General features: G+C 31.4%; 1 protein-coding gene across 1 annotated transcript in view; it reads right to left on the bottom strand.

The window, feature by feature from the left end:
* Positions 1-542: 542 nt before the first annotated feature.
* Positions 543-21,077, bottom strand: part of LOC143190853 (uncharacterized) — a 32,126-nt gene continuing 11,591 nt past the window's right edge. Inside the window, exon 3 of the mRNA XM_076395422.1 lies at positions 543-706. Coding sequence (XP_076251537.1) covers positions 543-706 — 164 coding nt within the window. The remainder of the gene's footprint in view (positions 707-21,077) is intronic.

Here is a 21,077-nt window from a genome sequence, read left to right as displayed (position 1 = left end):
GTATGTGCTTCTTCCAAGTTAGACGTCAGTCCAGATCATCAACGTCAGCCTATATTAGCACCGAGTGTGGGAGTTATCAACTACTACTATATTCACTTTTATTCTATTACCCACTACCCTTTCTAACTTTTATTAAAAGATTTATATTTTAAGTCAGAAGACAATAAATAGTCTCAACTTGTATATCCCTATAGATAGGATAAGTTCACCTCAACTTTTATGAAAATAATGAATTTCAGCTTCTTGTCACACCCTAAATATTATTCACAATTCTAGATAAGCTGTTTGTACTTAAAAACAAGATATAGTAAAAGGTTGATACATATGGATATTGATATAAATATGGATATTGAAATGTCCTAATCATTCATACGCCAAATATTATACATAATATTATACAACATTACATTATTATACAAATTATTATCGTCATTAAAGATCCATAAAATTCATGGACGTTTAAAGACTTAATGGTATTTCTTATATACAGTTATCTATTATTTAGTTGTTTTCAAAAATCAAATGGAAAACATGTCTTACATCTAGTAATTCTTAGGCAGCCCATTCATCCGCAATAATTTCCTGAAAGTAATGCGATCACCCCAATAATTTGTCTCCTTTTGACCTTGGACGGAACTTTGTAATGTAGAGATCTGACCAGTATCTAAATCATGACCATCTTTTCTAAATATTGTATTGGCGTAATCTTATAACAGTTAAAGGTAAAAACAATCTTTTATATATGTAACTGGTGCTCTAAAATTCATCCGAATATAGCACTTTACTCAACCTCAGTTTCTTGTAAAGTAACTAATAAAAAATTATTGTTGCTTATGTTATCTTTACTAAATTAATACTAGCAAATTACTGGCATAACCAGATCAAGATAAGTGTACTAAGACAAGTGAAAGTATTCGATTCACACTAAAGCATTCCGCACAAGAAAATGGTCAAATAATTGAACCTTAACCTAGATGCCAAATAAGATTAATTTACATTATAAATGGGTTTATTAAAAAAATGCGGAATAGTTAAAACTTGACAATGACCAATGATTGATTGTTGGGAAGAAACTCCCGATTGTCCGTAAGGTAGAGACATTATGGTGTAGGTTTATATTTAAACCCAGGGCCTAAAATAAAGATTATATTTAATAAATAATTTAGCATCTTAAATAAATAAAAACAGAGATCAAAATAAATGATATAACAACTACTTACTGAAAAGATAGCAAAATAAATAAAGCAAATAAGGGTGCGAGATCTTGATGTCAAGGTGGTCGGGTGATAATCCTAATGACAACGGTGAAATTAAAAATATGCATGAAATACGATAGATACTTTTAATTTCAGGTAATATTAAAATATGACGGTACAGATTTATACAGGTACAGAATTAAAATACTGAAAGCTATAATAGTATATATAAATAAATGGATCGACAAATACTGATAAATGGATAATCTCAATAAAAGACGATTACAATGCTAGGGAATAACAATGATAGAATAACCAGGATAGTTAACACTAACAATAATAGAATGCAATGGGATCAAGGGAAATAACTAGATAGATAGATAGATACGCTGCCACCAAAAACCACTTTCGGTGGCGTTTATGTGTGCTTCAAGTTTTCCATAGACGATAACTACACATCAGTAACTCTAGCCACTTCTAGTTGGATTATAAAATGATTATAATTTATATTTACAGGTGCAACCATAAAACTTTTATCTTTGATTTGTCATAATTTAAGAATTATGGGAAAAATACGACGATTCGAAGAGAATTAATAAAATAGAGGACGATAAAAGAGAAAATGGTAAGTGGATAAACAAATAAGTAAGTAAGTAAGTAGAGGATAGTGAATAGAGAGTTAGAAATATCAAATAATAAATAGAGAATAAAAAGAAGAATAATAAATATATGATAAATGAAGACTAATAAATATTAATAATAGAATAAATATAATAAATAGAACATCATATATATATATATATATATATATATATATATATATATATGAATATATATGTGAAGATTTAATAAATAATAAATGATAATTAAAAAGAGAAAACTGGAAATCTGTGAACATATTCACCATTTGATGAAACTCAGCTTGGGCGGCACAAAAGACAGTAAAATAAACTGAATACGAAGAACATGTTCCATGACCATGCTGTGACTCCGACCGTCGCATCATTAAAAATGAACTCTTATGAAGCATTCTAGTATCCCTGGGACTATTTAGTTAGTATTAAGATATCACATCTGGCAAATACAGCCCCCGAAGAAAAATCAACAATATTGCCATTCATGGTAATATGCTAAATATTCGCAAAGGCGACAGACTTTACTTTTGGAAAGAAGCAACAATCTCGCTTATTTCCTTTACATTCTCATTCCAAAATTTAAAACAAAACATAAACGATCCAAAATTAAAAGGTCTAAAATGTCGAACTATGAGTTCGAATAAGTACCACATATATTCGAAACGATTACCTTGGATAGTACATGTCTTACCCAAGTTTCCATAGTACTACCTTTGCGGAATGGTTTCACAAGATTAGTGGAGTCCTTGACTAGATTAGTTTTTCAATTCAAACAGCAATTTCACTTTGTTTTTGATAGTATTACAGGCTAACCTACGATATCTGGACTAGGAATTCATGATTTAGGGGTGTTTTCAAAGCATAGATGTTTCCTAATTTTAATAGTTGATGGCAAGGTGACTTTGGCCACATTCAATGTTTGACCTTATAACTTAATCTGCGATGTTTGTCCGAACACCATTAAACTAATAAGTCAATTGAAAAGACCCCGGCCTACCACAGTAAAACACATTTTTTTAGCTAAATTAGTTTTTTTTATTCAACATAATTCCCTGTAAGAGTGATATACTGATTACAGCGACCTTCGAACTTTTCGATACCATTTTTGTAGTAAGACTTGTCCTTTGCTTCAAAATAGGCCTTAGTTTCGGGGATCAACTTTTCATTCGCCGAAAATTTCTTCCCAGCGAGCATTCTTTTGAGATCTGAGAACAGGAAATAGTCGCTGGGGGTAGATCTGGAGAATACGGTGAATGAGGAAGCAATTCGAAGCCCAATTCATGGATTTTCGCCATCGTTTTCACTAACTTGCGACACGGTACTTTGTCTTGTTGAAGCAGCACTTTCTTTTTCTTTAAATGCGGCCGTTTTTCGGCGATTTTGTCCTTCAAACGGTCCAATAACGCTATGTAATAGTAGCTGTTGATGGTCCTTCCTTTTCCAAGGTAGTCAATGAAAATTATTCTATGTGCATCCCAAAATACAGACTATAACTTTAGCTTTACCAGCTGACTGTTGCGTTCCCTCTCTTTCAAGAGGGTTAATCGTGTGGAGTCCACTCGGATGACTGTAGATTGTTGAAGTGGGTTTAATATGCTTGATCATCTTTAAACATTCCTCCGAATCATCAACTCGTCGTTGTTTTTGGTCAAAAGTAAGTTCGCGCAGCACCCACTTTGCACACAGCTTTCTCATTCCCAAATATTTGTGAATGATATGATGTACACGTTCAGTTGATACCTTTAAAGTGTCTGCTATTTCATTTAATTTCAATTTACGGTCATTCAAAATCATTTTGTGGATTTTTATAATGTTTTCTTTTGGGCGTCCACTGCGTTTACCATACTCGATGCTCATTTCACCATGTCTAAACTTAGCGTACCAATTAATGGTTGATTTTCCTGGGGCAGTATCCGGAAACTCGACATCAAGCCAAGTTTTTGTTTCAATTGTATTTTTTCCCTTCAAAAAGCAATATTTTGTCAACATTCCTTTTTATACATTTTTTTTTTCAGAATAACAAAAGTTTCTTCACTAAAAATGATATAATTCACAAACTAATGATCCGACAGCTCTCAAATTTATACACGCATCTTTTGAGAGTTAGGGCTAACTAGAAAACAAATAGATTTAATTGTATTAGCGCCATCTATGTGTCAGACCGGGGACTTTTTATTTGAACTGTTATGTCAAGTAATGCTTCTAATAACTACTGAATGACTGGGAAGCTAATTTCAACATGTCTCCTTTTTTTGGTAACTATCTTGATTGTTATTGAGGAACTATTCATACACTTTATAACTTTTTTTCAAACAGGACACAACGTCGTCACGACTTTCTGAATTGAACTAAAACCGACACTAATTATCCAATTCCATTTTAATATAAAGGCCATATTTTAATATTTATGCCTACAAATTAGTTTTAAAAGATTTTTTTTATTTGAAGATTTATTGTAGAAAGTCGGTACAACACATTTTATTCAAATTATTATCATCTAAAACCATTACTTTTTTTCCACCTTTCAGGTTGTTTACCTATATATAGTCCACAACTGTAGTGTTGTTCCTAAATAAATATAATTCTAAAGCATACCAAATACTTGAATGTTTAAAAAGTTAAAATATTTATAAATCTGAACTAAATAAACAAAATAATTTACAAACCATAACAATCAAGAACAAAGTCAGTCTCTTCGTTTAAACATCATGCATCAATGTTAACGTTCCGGAATAACCGACAGAAATATCCACTTCTAATATCGCCACATGTTCAACCAAAAACCCATTTAACTAAATATTTATGAATAATAAATTGCGCAAATGGGAAGGACAAGTGGCATGGTCAAAGACACCTACAAATTCCCTAGACGACCTATAAATATTCAATATTTTATTTACTTTTCTAAGATGGAAATTACATAGTAGAAAGTACCGATCGACCTCTAAGTAAATATATCTGAGCAAGACTCAAACAGCAAATACAGATTAATAATCATTATTGATCTATTTATCAATATTAATTACTCCGGAAGGATGTAGTTTAAATTATTTGTATTAATTAATCGATGATATGTATTATAATATTTTAATAAATATTTAAACAATTCTCAATAACACACAAATGAACTATTAAAAGCTTGATTAGCTTGTTATTGAGAATCTATTTTATTTAATTAGTGATTTTGTTATTGTTTTTATGGCCGTATATTTCATAATTTAATGGTCGAAATATCCCGTCAGTTGGCAGATGCAACAGGAACTCATAATTTAACACCCACGAAGTCAGCTGTTATTAAATAAGACTTAACAAAGCTTTTCTATTTTAGGCAGTTGTTAATAACTTTGTGCAAAAACTTTCTAATTTTTTAGCCGCGAATTTTCATTATATACGATAAATATATTAAATTTACATATTTTTTCTGAATCTTAATATACTCTATCTAATATACTTAAATCGTATCCAGCGAAGAGTCATTTTATCAACATAAGACATATCGATGGTTTAAAATAATACCCTCAAAGTCACTACTATTTTAAAATATTTTCTCTATTTTATTAACTAGGGTTTAACTGAGCCTAACGTGGTCTCTGAAGCACGGTCGTCGGTATTATACCTACCGACTGGCGAGTGACCAACTTAGAAATCATCCCAGAAAACATCCGGTTTCACCCAGCCTGGTTACAAGCGGGACCGAGATGATTTTCCTTGATAGGATTCAAGCACGCAACCTGCTACTCGCTCCTACCGCAAGTGGTACCATCCTGCCAGTAGTGCCTAATTTTAGAGAATCATAGCCGATATTCGGCAAACTTCGGTAGTTTCCGCCTGATTGTGCAATATTGCCATTTACAAGCAATCTAGAGATAAAATCCAATGAACTACAGTGGCCATTTTGGGTTTGACCTTTTAAATATAAATAGTAGGCAGTAATGGATAAATCATCGGTTTTTGTCGACCAGGCGTTCAATGTTTATTTTAATTATGCATATTGAATTCATTCCATATCAAATTTTATTAGGCATAATTGACCACTGGAAAGTAAAAGTACAGTTGAAGCAAAAACTTGGCTTGATGCCGAGTTCCCGGATACTGTCCCAAGAAAGTCAACCATTAAGGTATGCTAAGTTTAAACGTGATGAAATAATCACCGAAGACGGTGAACGCAGTGGACCCCCAAAAGAGGTTGTTACAGAAAACAGTAAAAAATCCACGAAATGATTTTGAATGACCGTAAATTGAAATTGCATGAAATAGGAGACACTCTAGAGATATCAACTGAACGTGTACATCATATTATTCCCGAATATTAGGGTATGAGAAAGCTCTGTGCAAAGTGGGTGCCGCGCGAGCTCACTTTTGACCAAAAACAACGACGAGTTGATGATTCGAAGCAATGTTTGAAGATGATCAAGCCGAGTTTTTGCGTCGTCCATGATTTTACTCAGAAGTCCAATCGACAGTCATCCGAGTGGACTGCACATGACGAACCCGCTCCGAAGCGTAGGAAAATGCAACAGTCGCTGGCAAGGTTATTTCGTCTGTATTTTGGGATGCGCATAAAATAGTTTTCATTGACTACCTTGGAAAAGGAAGGACTATCAACAGCGACTATTACAAAGCGATATTGGACCGTTTGAAGGGCGACATTGCCGAAAAACAGCCGCATTTGAAGAAAAAGAAAGTGCTGCTTCACCAAGACAATGCACCGTGTCAGTGAAAACGATGGCAAAAATCCATCCATCTACCGTATTCTGCAGATATGGACACCACCGACTATTTCCTGTTTTCAGATCTCGAAAGAATGCTTGCTGAGAAGAAATTTTCATCGAATGAAGAGGTGGTCGCCGAAACTGAGGCCTATTTTAAAGCAAAGTACAAATCGTACTACAAAAATGGCATCGGAAAGTTAGAGTGCATCACCCTTCAAGGAACTTATGTTGAATAAAAAAAACTAATTTTGGCAAAAAAATGTGTATTACTGTGGTAGGCCGGAAACAGGCCTGTTTTCAATTGACCTGTTAGTTTCTGTTTTACATAAATCAACTACAGATGCATAATTTTTAAAATCAAAATCTGACAACATTGTATCGTAAAATATGCTGACTGGAAGTTTTGAATAGGAAGAAAAATCCATAATTTTTACATTCGAAATAATATTAAAATAGATAGTGAGTGTGTAATTATTAAATAAACCTATTTAATTTTAAACAATGTTATTTAAGATTTTGTGTTATTTTCGGTTATTCTAGTATTGCTGGAATTATTAAAGAATTATGGCAGGTTAAGATAAAAGCGATTAAGAATAGTATGATCAGGTGCCTAGACGTATATTTTACATTTTTGTATAGAGAACAAATGTCGGCTTTATCGGAATGTATTTACAACTTTGAAAGAAAAATCCGACATATGCGAAAATGTCGTCCCAAAATAAATTAACAAAATTCGAGAATAACAAGAATCGTCGTTCCTTTTTGTTTACAAGAAATTTGGAATTTCGTGAACAGAGAACACCTAAGAAATATTGTTCTTCTTTAAAGATTGTTATTAATTGATATAGTTATGGACACATAGTATATCATTGTACTAGAAGTATTTCTAAAGGTTATTAAGATTTTTCTGTCATTCTTAACAAAGCACTAACAAAATATCGCAGATATAAATACGGTAATTTGCTCACCAAAAGTTAAAATCAATGCTGCAAACAACATTAACACGCAAAAAAAATGAAAAAAATTAAAGGGGTGTTATCTGCAAAAAATCATGCAGTGTTATTTAAAAAAATAGGTCAAGAAATGATTTTTTAATCGGGCCTGATGTATTTGTTGCTTTCGCAATAATATATTTTAGAAAAGAAATATGAATAAAAGGTAGACCATATGAATTCATAAATAAAAATAGAAGAAATTATGGATTATTAAGAGTAATTTGGTAAATATTTTAAAGCATTGATAAATATCAAAGTGTTTAACCATGAACGAAATAAGATATAATTATTTATCTTCTAGACCTATGTTAATATATTACATGTATCACTTCATTTATTATTCCATATTGATGTACATTAATTCGTTATTACAATTCTGAACATAATGTTACTTATGACACTTTTGTTTTGACACTTTGTTGAAACTTAATGGGAATTAAATTTCATTAAATACAATTTAAAACTGTTAATTCTAGAATTAGTTTGCATATATTTTAATATGTTTTGATATACAGATGTATATTATTTTAATTGATATTATATATCAAACATATTGCTGATCTTATGTAGAAAATATTGTCCAAACAATTTTTAGTGACACTGCATATTTTTAAATTATTCTCGTTACTATATTATGTGGAAAACATGATAAACTCTTTAAATCGTGGTCGAATTTCGACAAATGGGCGATCATGAATATTGTTTTATTATTTTAACATTAAACATTGCTCTACTCGTATTATTTCTCTACCAGATTTAAAATACATGAGATATAGTTCTAAGTGAGTTTTTTATTATGTGTCCCCTATGGTCACATCCAGTCCTAGTACACAAGCCGTGTGAAGTTTAATAGTGTCTTTTGAGATAGTCTCTAGATCTTTTGCACGTAGTCTCACCTAGACCATGTGCTTTAAAGGAAATTAAAGCACATATTGAGATAAGTGTAAAAATTTAACAGTTTTGAGTAAAAATTTAATTTTTGAACACGTTGTCAACCATAGCTTTATTCGATATAATAGGTTTATTTTAATGGAAATAACATATTGTTGAAGCTTATTGAGCTGATCCAGATGTGTTATATAAATCTCCATTTAAGATAAATTGCTCTTCCAAGATTCGTTTGCATAATTAAGATCTTGATTCAAATAAAGTGTTATAGTTTGATACTCATGAAATCTCAGGAGGAATAGAAAATTTCTATAAGAACACAACCTCTAATTAGGAGTATAACACATTGGCTGAAAATTCTCCGGCCTAACACATAGATAGTGTAAGTTTCCTTCAACAAGTGTTACTTAATATAATGATATAGTGAATGAATGTAGATTAAATATTAGATCTACATATCAGTTTTACCGCTCCATATCCGTACTACTCTCATCAATCCTCTCACCCTGGGACTCATAACATATAGCAGTCCAATGTACTCTGAAGGAGTGTCAGTGCACCCGAATGCACACAATAAATAATTCAATATGTGTGATGTTAGTGAATTGTACCGTCCGTGCTACCATCCGACCTAACAATTCAACACATATAATAGTTTTTAGAGTAACATGGAATAACATGGGCTGAAATAAAGCATTTACAGCTTCTTAAGTTAGTACCAAACTTCAAAAGAAAACTTAAAATTTCATGATATTCCACTCATAAGTTTGCGAGTTATTGTGCTAAGAATGATACTACTGTTATCATTTTCAAAACAATGAATCAAAAACAATATCGTGTTTTAATTTTACACTGCTTCTGGATAGCAAAAAATACTGTTCATGCGAAGCGATGGCTTGAAAAATGTTATAAGAATTGCGCACCATGAGAAATAGCAATAAAACGTTAGCTTGCTGACTTGTTGATGATTCTGAGCTAGGTTTGGCCATGTTTAAAACGTAACAAACTAGAATTTTTGCATCGATATGTGATAATGGATGGAACATGGATCCATCACTTTACTCCGGAATCAAAACGATCGTCATTTGGGTGGACAGCAACTGGTGACAGGCCTATTTTGAGGAAATAGATAAATCTTTCTACAAAAGTAGTATTAAAATATTGCGCGGGAATGATTGTGCGGATCGAGAGATTACGTTGATGAATAAAGCCAATTTTGAACAAAAAAAAATCGCGCTTTCTTTATTACGCCCGGTACTTTTCAGTCCATGTGTTAAGTGAAGGAGAATGCATTTAATACTTATACAACTTGACGTTAGTTAAATATTATTAAATAATTCTTATTTTTTAATTAAATATTGTAGCATAAAATTCATAAGACTCGATGAAAACAAATATAGTTAAAAAACAACATAAAGAACTATATTAATATATTAAGTGTTATTTAAATTTAAATTTCATCAGTGAGACAAAGAGAATTTGGTAATATAACGTAAAATCTAACTCGATTTAAATAAATGTAAATTAATTTTATCTGAATGATATTAATTTCACAGATAAAAAAAACAAAAAATCGAAGTCGTTACGTATTTTATAATTTAAAATATAACATATTATGCTGTATTCATACATAATTATTGAGTTTTATTTAAAACAAATAAAAATAGTATTACAGTATTAATTAACAAATATTATACAAGTTGGAGTCCAAAAATGCAGTAATGCTACAAATTAGACATTTATAAAAGCAAAAACCAGAATTATATAAGAATATTTCACACTTAAATCTCCATTTAAAACAAAAGATCATTATTATTAAAACAATTACACTGTTGATTCAAATTTATTATTTAATTATTAAAGAGCATAACTTATGCTATTTTATAAAATATCTAATATTTTTAAAACTATATATATATATATATATATATATATATATATATATATATATATATATATATATATATTATTTGGCTATTGCATATTATTTATTAGCTCCCGAGGTATTGTATAAAAGTCAAGCAAACACATTTTACTGGAAGTGTTTCTTGTTGTATTTAAAACAACCAAAATTAGTATTCTTGGAAACTCCCATTGAACATATTTCGTAAACAAGAATAAATGTTTGATTTCGACGTTATATTGAATTGATAGGGACTGACAACTACCAACCAAAAAAAGCATAAATATAAAAAATAGGAATTTCAGATCGCTATCTAATCAACATTAAACACATTAAATTTTAATATAATAATTGGGAAGAATATACATTTTACGAACAAAAATGCAACAGGTGACGAATCATGGATGTATTCGAATGAGCCCGAAAGTAAGCAGTAGTCAACTGTATGGGTATTCCAAGATGAACCAAATCCAACAAAAGTTGTTCGCGCACGAATAACTTCAAGGAAAATGATGGCCTGTTTCTTCGGGAAAATTGGTCATATTGCAACAGTGCCTCTAAACGATCGTAAATTCTGATTGGTACATAACCATTTGTTTGCAAGAAGTCTCAAGGTGAAACAAGGAAAGCAAACAAGAGACGCCGGATTGTTCTTCATCATGACAATGCGAGCTCTCACACATCGGCTCAAACAAAAGACTATTTGGGCCATCCACCGTACAGCCCTGATTTGGCACCCAATGGATTCTTTTGTTCCCATCCGATAAGAATAAAATGCGTGGTCAACGATTTTCATTGCCCGAAGAAGCAATTGAAGCATTCAAAAATCATGTTTTGAAGATACCTCATTCGGAATGGAATAAATGCTTTGAAAATTGGTTTAAGCGTATGCAAAAGTGTATCGATCATCGTGACGAGTACTTTGAAAAATAATACAAATATATTCGCAGCTTAACTATTTGTCTAATATAAGTAACTGAAATAAGTAAAGCTCAGCTTGCAAACTGTAAAATTTACAAAGTATCAATCTAATTTACATATTATTTACTAGATTATTTTACTAATTTCAATATCTAGAGGATTACATAAAAAAAACCAGAAGACAAAAGTTCCGCTTGCAAACTGTAAAATTGTTAAAGTATAAATCTAACACGTATTATTTAGTATATAATATTGCAAATAAATACCATTGCTATGTCATTATTTAATTATTATTACTGTATTTAAAGATGTTATATAGAACAATGACAGTTAAGAACCAACACTCAATATATGCCTGCCTAAAGGGAATCACCGAAATCGGCACTTTTATTGTTCTTTCTGTCATATATTGTTCACCGTAATTGACTATAATTTCTACAGTGAGCAATAACAAACGACAACGAGTTATTTCATTTCCCTATATGTATTTCACCCACTTCAAAGTAAAACAATTGAATTCGATTTTTAAAATAGCTTTCTCGATTCGATTTAATTATCCTCAATAAATTCAAAATTCTCCAAAACAAAAAGATTCAGTACTTCCAAAAAGTTATTTTAACGCGACATTATCACATTATTACGAAAACTAAGATTTTACTATACTAAAAAGAATATGTCGCTTAACAGGTTTAACCCAAAAATAATACAAATAATTTTAAAATGGAAATTTCTCTAATAGCATTTATATTAATAGGACATAAAATTATGTAAAATAAAGATATCAATACTCTCGATTAATAGTAATATTTTATAACAATTCATTGAACAAGTAAAAAAAAAGAAACATCTAATGTCTTGTAACATAATATTAACTAGCCTAGAAATAAGGAGGGTACCTTTGCATATATCCTTCTCACGGACCTTGGAATACCTTAGTTAATAACTCGAAACCAAACCACACCACATCAAAAGAAAAAAAAATCAACAATATATCGCCTTAAGTCAAACGTACATGTGCTGGCATAAAATATTTCCTTTTTAATATATTTTATGAAAATCGTAACATATATATTTATATTTTATTAAATAAAAATAACTGTAAATAATACACCTTCAATAGGTAATTTCTATTTTCATAAGGAAAGATTAAATGCATATTTTATTACTTTCATGTTACTGTATTATATTAAAACGGTTGTTACGTTTACATAATACACATATACATCCTGTTCAATGTGTTGATGTTATAAAAAACCATTTAATTTTAAGTCTCAAAATATAATTTACGTTTATTTATTTAAACTTCTACTAATAGTAATAACCGTTACATTTTAAATTTGGTATCTACTTATTACTAACAAATATACGAATGGCAAAGAATGATGTATTGGAAGTACACATAATTCAAACACATATTAGACAAAATAAGATACCATCAATAAATTATATTAAAATTGTATATGTAAAGCGATACAGGAGATTAGAGATCTGTTTACAACATAACCTTCAAGTATTAATGATTTTGTATCAACACTTACTATACACAGCCAAATTTCCAATTACCCTCTAAATGATGGCATTTGAAAATCTACCATAATTGCAATGACAAAAACTTCATGCGTTTCTTTAGCCTTTACTAACAAACTAAACTAAGCTTTCGACAGTTTTCTTTTCCTCTAATTTCCCTCTTTAAACTGGTAATTGGTGGATTGGGCAGTATTGTCAGCCATTTTCTATCTGTGGTATATCAGAGTACGCTGCTTTCTTACCTACTTCTGTTGCTTTCATTGATAAAAAATTCGATATTCAGAATTTCAACAAGCCAACATAGTGAGTCCATTATTATAATCCCGGTATAGAGCTGATCTCATACAGATATTACCTCACCTCACTCAAAAGTTATCATAAGAAATAGTTATTGCCCATTAAGAGAAATATTCTTGAACTACTAGAGGAAAATATTATTAAAGACTGGCTTCATCTTATTTTGCTGTAAACATCCTAGCTGAGATGCAAATGTTATGGAGTTCTCTGTATTGTCTAGATAACATTTTATAAGAAGTTCCACAATTTATAAAATAATTGAAAACGTTCTATAAATTTATTATGCATTATTGACCAAATTAAGTGATTATGAAAAAAGATAGAGCCGAATGGATAGTGAAACTACCGATGAGTACACCTATCAATTCTTGGAAAAGTGTTTATGAAAACTTACAATACATTAAAACTTTTAATGTTACTTCAAAGAGCTCGCGAAGAGACATGCCGAGAAGAGCCGGCACAATTTAAACTGTATCGCTCAGTCTATAGAGCTCAGTCTATATAGTATATATAGATGTGGTAAGTGTTAGATTATCGTTTTCATTAATATTCGCTCTGCTTTCGGCTATATACACTAGCACTCACTTTGGACATCTTTGAAAGCTGAACATGTTTCCCTAAAAATTATCCTCATATAAACTCCTTCAGACATCTTACTATGGTTTTGTTATATGTGTCAGAATGCATAATAATTTGTTGAATATAAAATCCAAACCAGTGTTGATCAAACAGAACTAAGAATATACCCTCTCTTCACTGCTTTCAACATAATAGTAGATGCAATTACGCGAAAGATAAATGGAGATAAACAGATATGTGGCGTCCAGTTTGATGCTACAAAAGCATGTTTACCGACCATAAACTGTATGTAGTTTAATAATGATAATCATATGTATTAACACAGATCTAGAGGCTTCGAACATTCGTTCGTTAATTCACGCTGTAAAGCCGTAGAACCTGAGAACTAATGAACTAAGAAAAAAACAAATTTTATTGTTGCAAAAAAATTGTATTGGCACAGTTTTAAGGACGGATCACCCACTACTCTAAATCTTAACTGCATCAAGTTAAAGTAAGTGTCGAAATTCAAATACTTGGAATCAGTAACATAAAAGAAGGAGGTGGATGAATTATCTACGACTGATATTATAAGCTGAATCGGCCAAGCTGCAAAAGCTTTCGCTGGTCTAACATGATACGTGTGAAAGTGAAGAAGTAATGTAACAAATTAGTAATATAACAGTAACGAGATTTAGTGAAGAATGTTTGTCTCCAGTCGAAAATTAACGAATGGTTATAATTCAATTAAATGAATAAAATACTTTAATTAATTAATAATAATCTTTTATAATCAGTATAAATTACCATAGCTGCTCGGAAAGAATTGTGAATGAATAACTTATTTTCATGTTTTCCTTGACAACAACAATTTTACTAGTCTCCAAACATTAGTTCTTTGCCAAATCGTCTGGTGAAATTAATACCTTCTTTCTAAATAATTCTTATAGCTCATTCATTTGGCAATAGCTTATTAACTGAAATTTAGAGCTTGATTATTTATCTCTATACTTTTCATATTAATATCACTACTTTTAAATCTATTTAGTCAGAAAATCATTCACATAATAAAATGAACAAAACGTTTTTGCTATAAGTTTATTAGACTTTTTTCATTTGATTAAAATATAAAAACAATAGGATTTTCATGGAATTAAGTTAGAAATGTTTACATGCAATTTGAATAATATTTGGTACATTCTATGTATAGTATTATGTTTATAAGCCTAAAAAATAATATAAGATATTATTCAATATGTTCCGATCACATGATGAAATTGAAATCATTTTATGTTTCAAAATAGCAAGACACTTTCTTTTCGAAATTACTAAGCTATTCACTAAGACATTTTTACAAGAAGGATATCTTCAATCATTTCCATCCCATTGATATAAAATAAATGTCTGTCTGTTCGTGATTAGGCAACAATAAGAAATCTAACAAAACAATAATTGGTTTTAATTATGATAATTATTAGATTTTACTTGTTGTTTGAGGATTATATTCAATTTATTATGCAATATATTTTCAGAACCAAACATATGTTGCCTTTATGTAACCTTGTTAAATGTTATTAATAAACATTGCATATTTATTCAAGTTCGACTTTTGTGTATATATATATATATATATCAATATTTCTCTAAATTTGAAATTATGTTGTCATAATTAGTAAGTTATATCATTTGCAAAATATGCCAAATTTCCTTTCGTGGTAATTTAGCAATTTCTCAATGGCATTTCTTAATAATTTACAAATCTATTGCATTCACTAAATGCTCCCAAAACCACAATCGTCATTATTGACCAATCAGCCTTGCAAGCCATGAAAATCCAGAAATAATATCCGCCAACCTACAAAGCCATCTAAATATTTTGCAAGTATTATTTATTATTGAATTAATAAGTAGAATTGAAAAGTTCCCAGCCTGACACATAGATGACGCTAATAGAATTAAATCCATATGTTTTTTAGTTAGTCCTAACCCTCAAAAGATACGTATATAAATTTGACAGCTGTCGGATCACTAGTTTGTGAATTATAGCATTTTGAGTGAAGCAACTTTTGTTATTGTGAAAAAAATGGATAAAAAGGAATTTCGCGTGTTAACAAAATATTGCTTTTTGAAGGGAAAAAATACAGTTGAAGCAAAAACTTGGCTTGATGCCGAGTTTCCGGACACTGCTCCAGGAAAATCAATCATCAAAGATTGGTATGCTGAGTTTAGACGTGGTGAAATGAGCACCCAGGACGGTGAACACTATGGAGGCCCAAAAGAGGTTGTTACCGACGAAAACATTTAAAAAATGCACAAAATGATTTTGAATGACCGTTGAATGAAATAGCAGACACTCTAAACATATCAACTGAACGTGTATATCATATAATTCACAAATATTTTGGTATGAGAAAGCTCTGTGCAAAGTGGGTGCCACGCGAGCTCACTTTTGACCAAAAACAACAACGAGTTGATGATTCGGAGCAGTGTTTGAAGATGATCAAGCGTAATAAACTCGAGTTTTTGCGTCGATATGTGACAATGGATCCGAGTGGGCTCACACGATGAACCCGCTACAAAACGTGGGAAAACGCAACAGTCGGCTGGCAAGGTTATGGCGTCTGTATTTTGGGATGCGCATGGAATAATTTTCATTGACTACCTCGAAAAAGGAAGAACTATCAACAGCGACTATTACATAGCGTCATTGGACCGTTTGAAGGACAAAATCGCCTAAAACAGCCGCATTCTAAGAAAAAGAAATTGCTGTTTTACCAAGACAATGTACCGTGTCAAAAGTCCATGAATTGGGCTTCGAATTTCTTCCTCATCCACCCTATTCTCCAGATGTAGACCCCAGCGACTATTTCCTATTCTCAGATCTCAGAAGCATTTCCGCTGGGAAGATATTTTCGTCGAATGAAGAGGTGATCGCAGAAACTGAGGCCTATTTTGAAGCAAAGGACAAATCGTACTACAAAAATCGTATCGAAAAGTTGGAGGGTCGCTATAATCAGTATGTCACCCTTGAAAGAAATTATGTTGAATAAAAAAACTAATTTTGCCAAAAAATGTGTTTTATTATGATAGGGTGGGTGCTTTTCAATTGACCTGTTAATAATATATAAGATTTTCTTTGGTGGTTATTTATAAATGTAGTATTAGACTGTTGCCTACTAAAGGTTCCTATTTATTCTTCCACCATTATTCTAGAATCACTCTTGCACTATTTCAGTAATATTGTGCCAACCAATTGCTATTTGTTAATATATTGGGTCTACCTCTGTCAGACTTTTCGGCTTTACACCAATGTTTTGGGGTAAAATTTTGTATATCAATTTGAATCAATTTGCAGCATCTGACAATTATTTGAAGAAGCTTCTGTTACAGTCGAAGTACAGGTCGATAAACTAAGCTCTTTAACCTTTGTTCAAGTTGGTACAATTTTTTAACTAATTAATACAGCTTATTGATTTTAAATCTGATCTGCACTGCTTTTTGTACAACGTGATAAACTCTACCATATGTGTTAATATCTTCTACCAGTAAACTTGATATATTGCTAATACATGTGTGTAATACCAAGTTGCCTATATATTTGAACAACATTGGATTTTCACAAACAACTTTGCAATTCGACGAAAGAACAAATCCACTTCCCCAAAAATACGAAACTCCCATTTTCTACCATATATTAAATTTCTTTCTCCTTGTTTTATTTTAGACACTTAAATAATTAAATTATAGTTCTTGAGCTTTATTAGCAAAGAGCTATTATTAGTTTTCAATACTATATACACATATATTATAACCCTCTATCGATAGCCCCTAGTTAATATGCAACAATAATTTTCTATCGTCATCAATTTCTATAATAAACATTTGCACATCAGTTTGTATTCATAAAATGCAAAATATAATATTTTTGCCATGGCTGTTTTAATTTTCTAATGCACATAAAACAATATTTTCCCCCTTGACATTAAAAATATGTGGACTTCAGAAACTAGCTGCAAACCAGAAGCTGGTCTGCTTTTAAAAGTGTTATTCATCTCTAAAAATTCCATCTTATCAGAGAACAGCAGGGAATAGGCAAAATAAGATAAACGGCATGCACTATAATAGACCTTGTTGCGTATTGGTTGCAAGTTATATTCAAGTGCTTAAAATTAGCGATAGGTAATATGTGATATCACAAGCTTCTAAAGAGGGTAAATCGTTAGTACTCGGTTAGCGGGAGCCTCTTCAATGAAAACAGCTGAACTATTTAAGCTTTTACACAATATACACAATAATGATAGCAAACACAAATCATGGTAACATATCGTCAGTTAAAAGGAACAATGGGAGAAACCCAAAGTGAACTGACAGAGACCGACAAACATTAAAAAAGATTATAGTTAAACAGCATACAACTACCACGACAAACAGAACTCAACACTCACTTAAGTCAAAGGTTTGGCAACAAGAATACGACGAGAACTATAAAAAGCTAACATATCTGGAAGATCTGCGATTGTGAAATATTTTATGACGGAAGCCAACGTTAAGCTACAAAAAAAGGTGTAACGATTGTAAGACCTGGGCACTTGATGATTATGAAGTATGTGGCATGGTCTGATGAGTCACAGTTTACATTATGTCCCACAAATGGTCAGGTTTATATATGGAGAACTCCAAAAAAAGGTTACGATCCGGACAACCTGCTTCCCACAGTCAAGCATAGCGGAGGCTGTTATGATTTAGAAGCCAATATCGTGTTATTCAGCTAGTCCTTTCATTCATATATCTAGCCGGATTACAATGAATGAATATCTCTACATCCTCAATGATAAAGTTCTTATGTGATAACTAGCGTATTGCTAACATACACACTGCCAAAAAGGTTCTGTCTTGGTTTGAGAGGCATCAGTATATCATAAAACATATGCCCTGGACAGCAAAATCGTCAGTTATAGGAATTTATAGATTGAAAGAATGACGAGTAGATTTCCATCTCCAATATAATTGAAGAATTGCTTCAATGAATCGAACAACATTATTTTGGACACTATTTAGACACTCTAACGAATCTATTCCTCGCAGATTTGCAACTGTGTTAAAAGCAAATCGTGGCAGTATTAATACATACATATTGTGTATATGTCAGGTATAGTTTAATCATTTACGCACAAATATAAAAATAACAATATATGATGAAATATGAAATTGAGTGATTTTAACATTAAACGCTAAAAATGTATATTAATATGTAATGTAATGTATATTAATAAAATGATTAGTAAATATTTAAATATTGTACTATTGTGTGTTATTAAAAAATATTGTAGCAACCTTAAGGCATGTCAAATATTACATCGTGGAATAACGGTCAACAAAGTACCCAGAAATATAATCCTAGATGTCGAACACGGGCGGGGTGCCAGCAGCGACAACTAGAACACGATAAAGAATAGCTGGCAACCCCGAGACGTTTATCTGGAATGTTATTGAAGGGTATTTCCAACATTCAAGATCTGACGACCGTTCAGTTTAGACGTGCCACCATCGACTGCCCAAGCTTCGTCACCAGGTAACACCGCTGCCATCCGTTTTATCTCTTTTGTATTTTCCATATTTTTATATTACGTCAATAAGTAACGGTCACATAATGTAAACACCACTGTTTCATTTTGTTTTACCTCCATTCGCCGAGCCATATCAATTTACTCTAAAATATGAATATCAATTTCGACAATTTTTTCACATCTTTTCAGCAAAATCACGAAACGTTGTCGCAAGAACGATGTTGATTTGACAGCGGATGAATTATAGATTTTCATTTTTGCATTTTTTCAGCAACCGTATTCTGCACTAATTTGCACAAGTGAAGAACAAATCACACACAACAAGAACTTCCTATTTGAACTGCAGTACTGTATTACTCTATCTCATACAACACTCAAAATACGGCCGAGCATTGTCATGTAAGCGAATCAAATTCCGTCTATTAAATGATATTGCTGCTGTCTTTTTTTGCAACAATATGTCATTCAATTTGTTCAATTTACACCCGTAGTTATCTGCAGTAATAGTAATTTCATTTTAGAAGCCAATAATATACTATACATTGCTGATCCATATGACAAGACTTTATTTCACTTCAGTGCCAACGTAGATGGCTGTCCTGAACTAACCCACAACTTTTTGCACTTGGCATTGTCCTAGTAGATCCGCTTATTACCAGCCACAGTACAATACAGAAAACTCTTTTGTTGTTTGACAAGCAATGAAACCGCAATATTGAAGTAGTTCGAAATGAATCCAGTGAATTCGTGTGGTAAATTCAATAAATTAATTTTAATATTATTTGTCTATGAACTTTTTTGGTCCTTCAAAAACCCAAGCAGACGATTGGAATGTGATAGGGCAGCATCGTCGTAAGTGCTTAAAAATATATAGGACAGCAGATTTCTTCAAATCAAACAATAAGAGTATCTTTTGATAATGAATTACTCACTAGTACTAAATGGAAAACTATTATTTTATTTTGAAATATATCAATGTTAGTACCGTTTTAATTAATAAGTTTTAAGATTCCTTAAATGAAGAGAATTGTTGAAATATTTTTTCCAATATATATTGTAATATATATATATATATATATATATATATATAAAGAAGAATATATGTGATATAAAGAATAATAACGGAGATATGGCTGATGTTGACTTATACTGTAGACAATATATGATTTTACCTTTTTTGCATTATAACAATATAATGTTACTACTAGTAATATTTCTAGAAATCTAGTTTAAAAATTAGTGTCGTGTGTTATATCACAAATGAATAAATTAGCAAAAAAGAATGGGTATTTTGATGAAACTTGTCTTTTTTAATGAAATACATCATTTTATAAAGATTTTAAAGATGTCAAAGGATCAAACTTACTGAATTCTCCTCGAGGGAAATATGTTTTAGTAACGGAAATGCTTGCTTGGTGTTTTCTACGTAAGAACCGAAATTATTTTATTGCCAACCTCGACTGAAATTATATAATCTGTTCAGTAACGAAACCTTTAAAGGACAAACATTGGCCACGGTATATTTATTTTTAGAGTGAGAAAAAAACATCACCAAAGCTGAACTTCACGGAATAGTTACCAATGGAGTCAATGTTGAGACGAATCGTTCGGCAAGTGTTACCTCTTTTTTTCGCGAAAAATCTTTACGCGATACTAATTGAATTACGGCTGGTGTAGCGGCTTCATGCTTAAATGAAATCATCTCCGTACATTTGCGTTTAATTTGCGCCCGCAATGATTGTTTGCGTGATGGTTTCAAATGTTTCGAGTCTTATCTACTTGATTAATTAGGGTTCAGCAGTTTTTGATATAATGGATTGGTTATTCATCCGTTTCAACTAATTTCGGTTAGCGGTAATCCAATTAACTCGGACAACA

The sequence above is a fragment of the Rhynchophorus ferrugineus genome, unplaced genomic scaffold (assembly GCF_030347505.1).
Source record: "Rhynchophorus ferrugineus isolate W39M unplaced genomic scaffold, kcgeb_rfMv2 rfM2, whole genome shotgun sequence".
In the NCBI taxonomy this organism is placed as follows: Eukaryota; Metazoa; Arthropoda; class Insecta; order Coleoptera; family Curculionidae; genus Rhynchophorus; species Rhynchophorus ferrugineus.
This window is presented reverse-complemented; position numbering and strand designations above follow the sequence as displayed.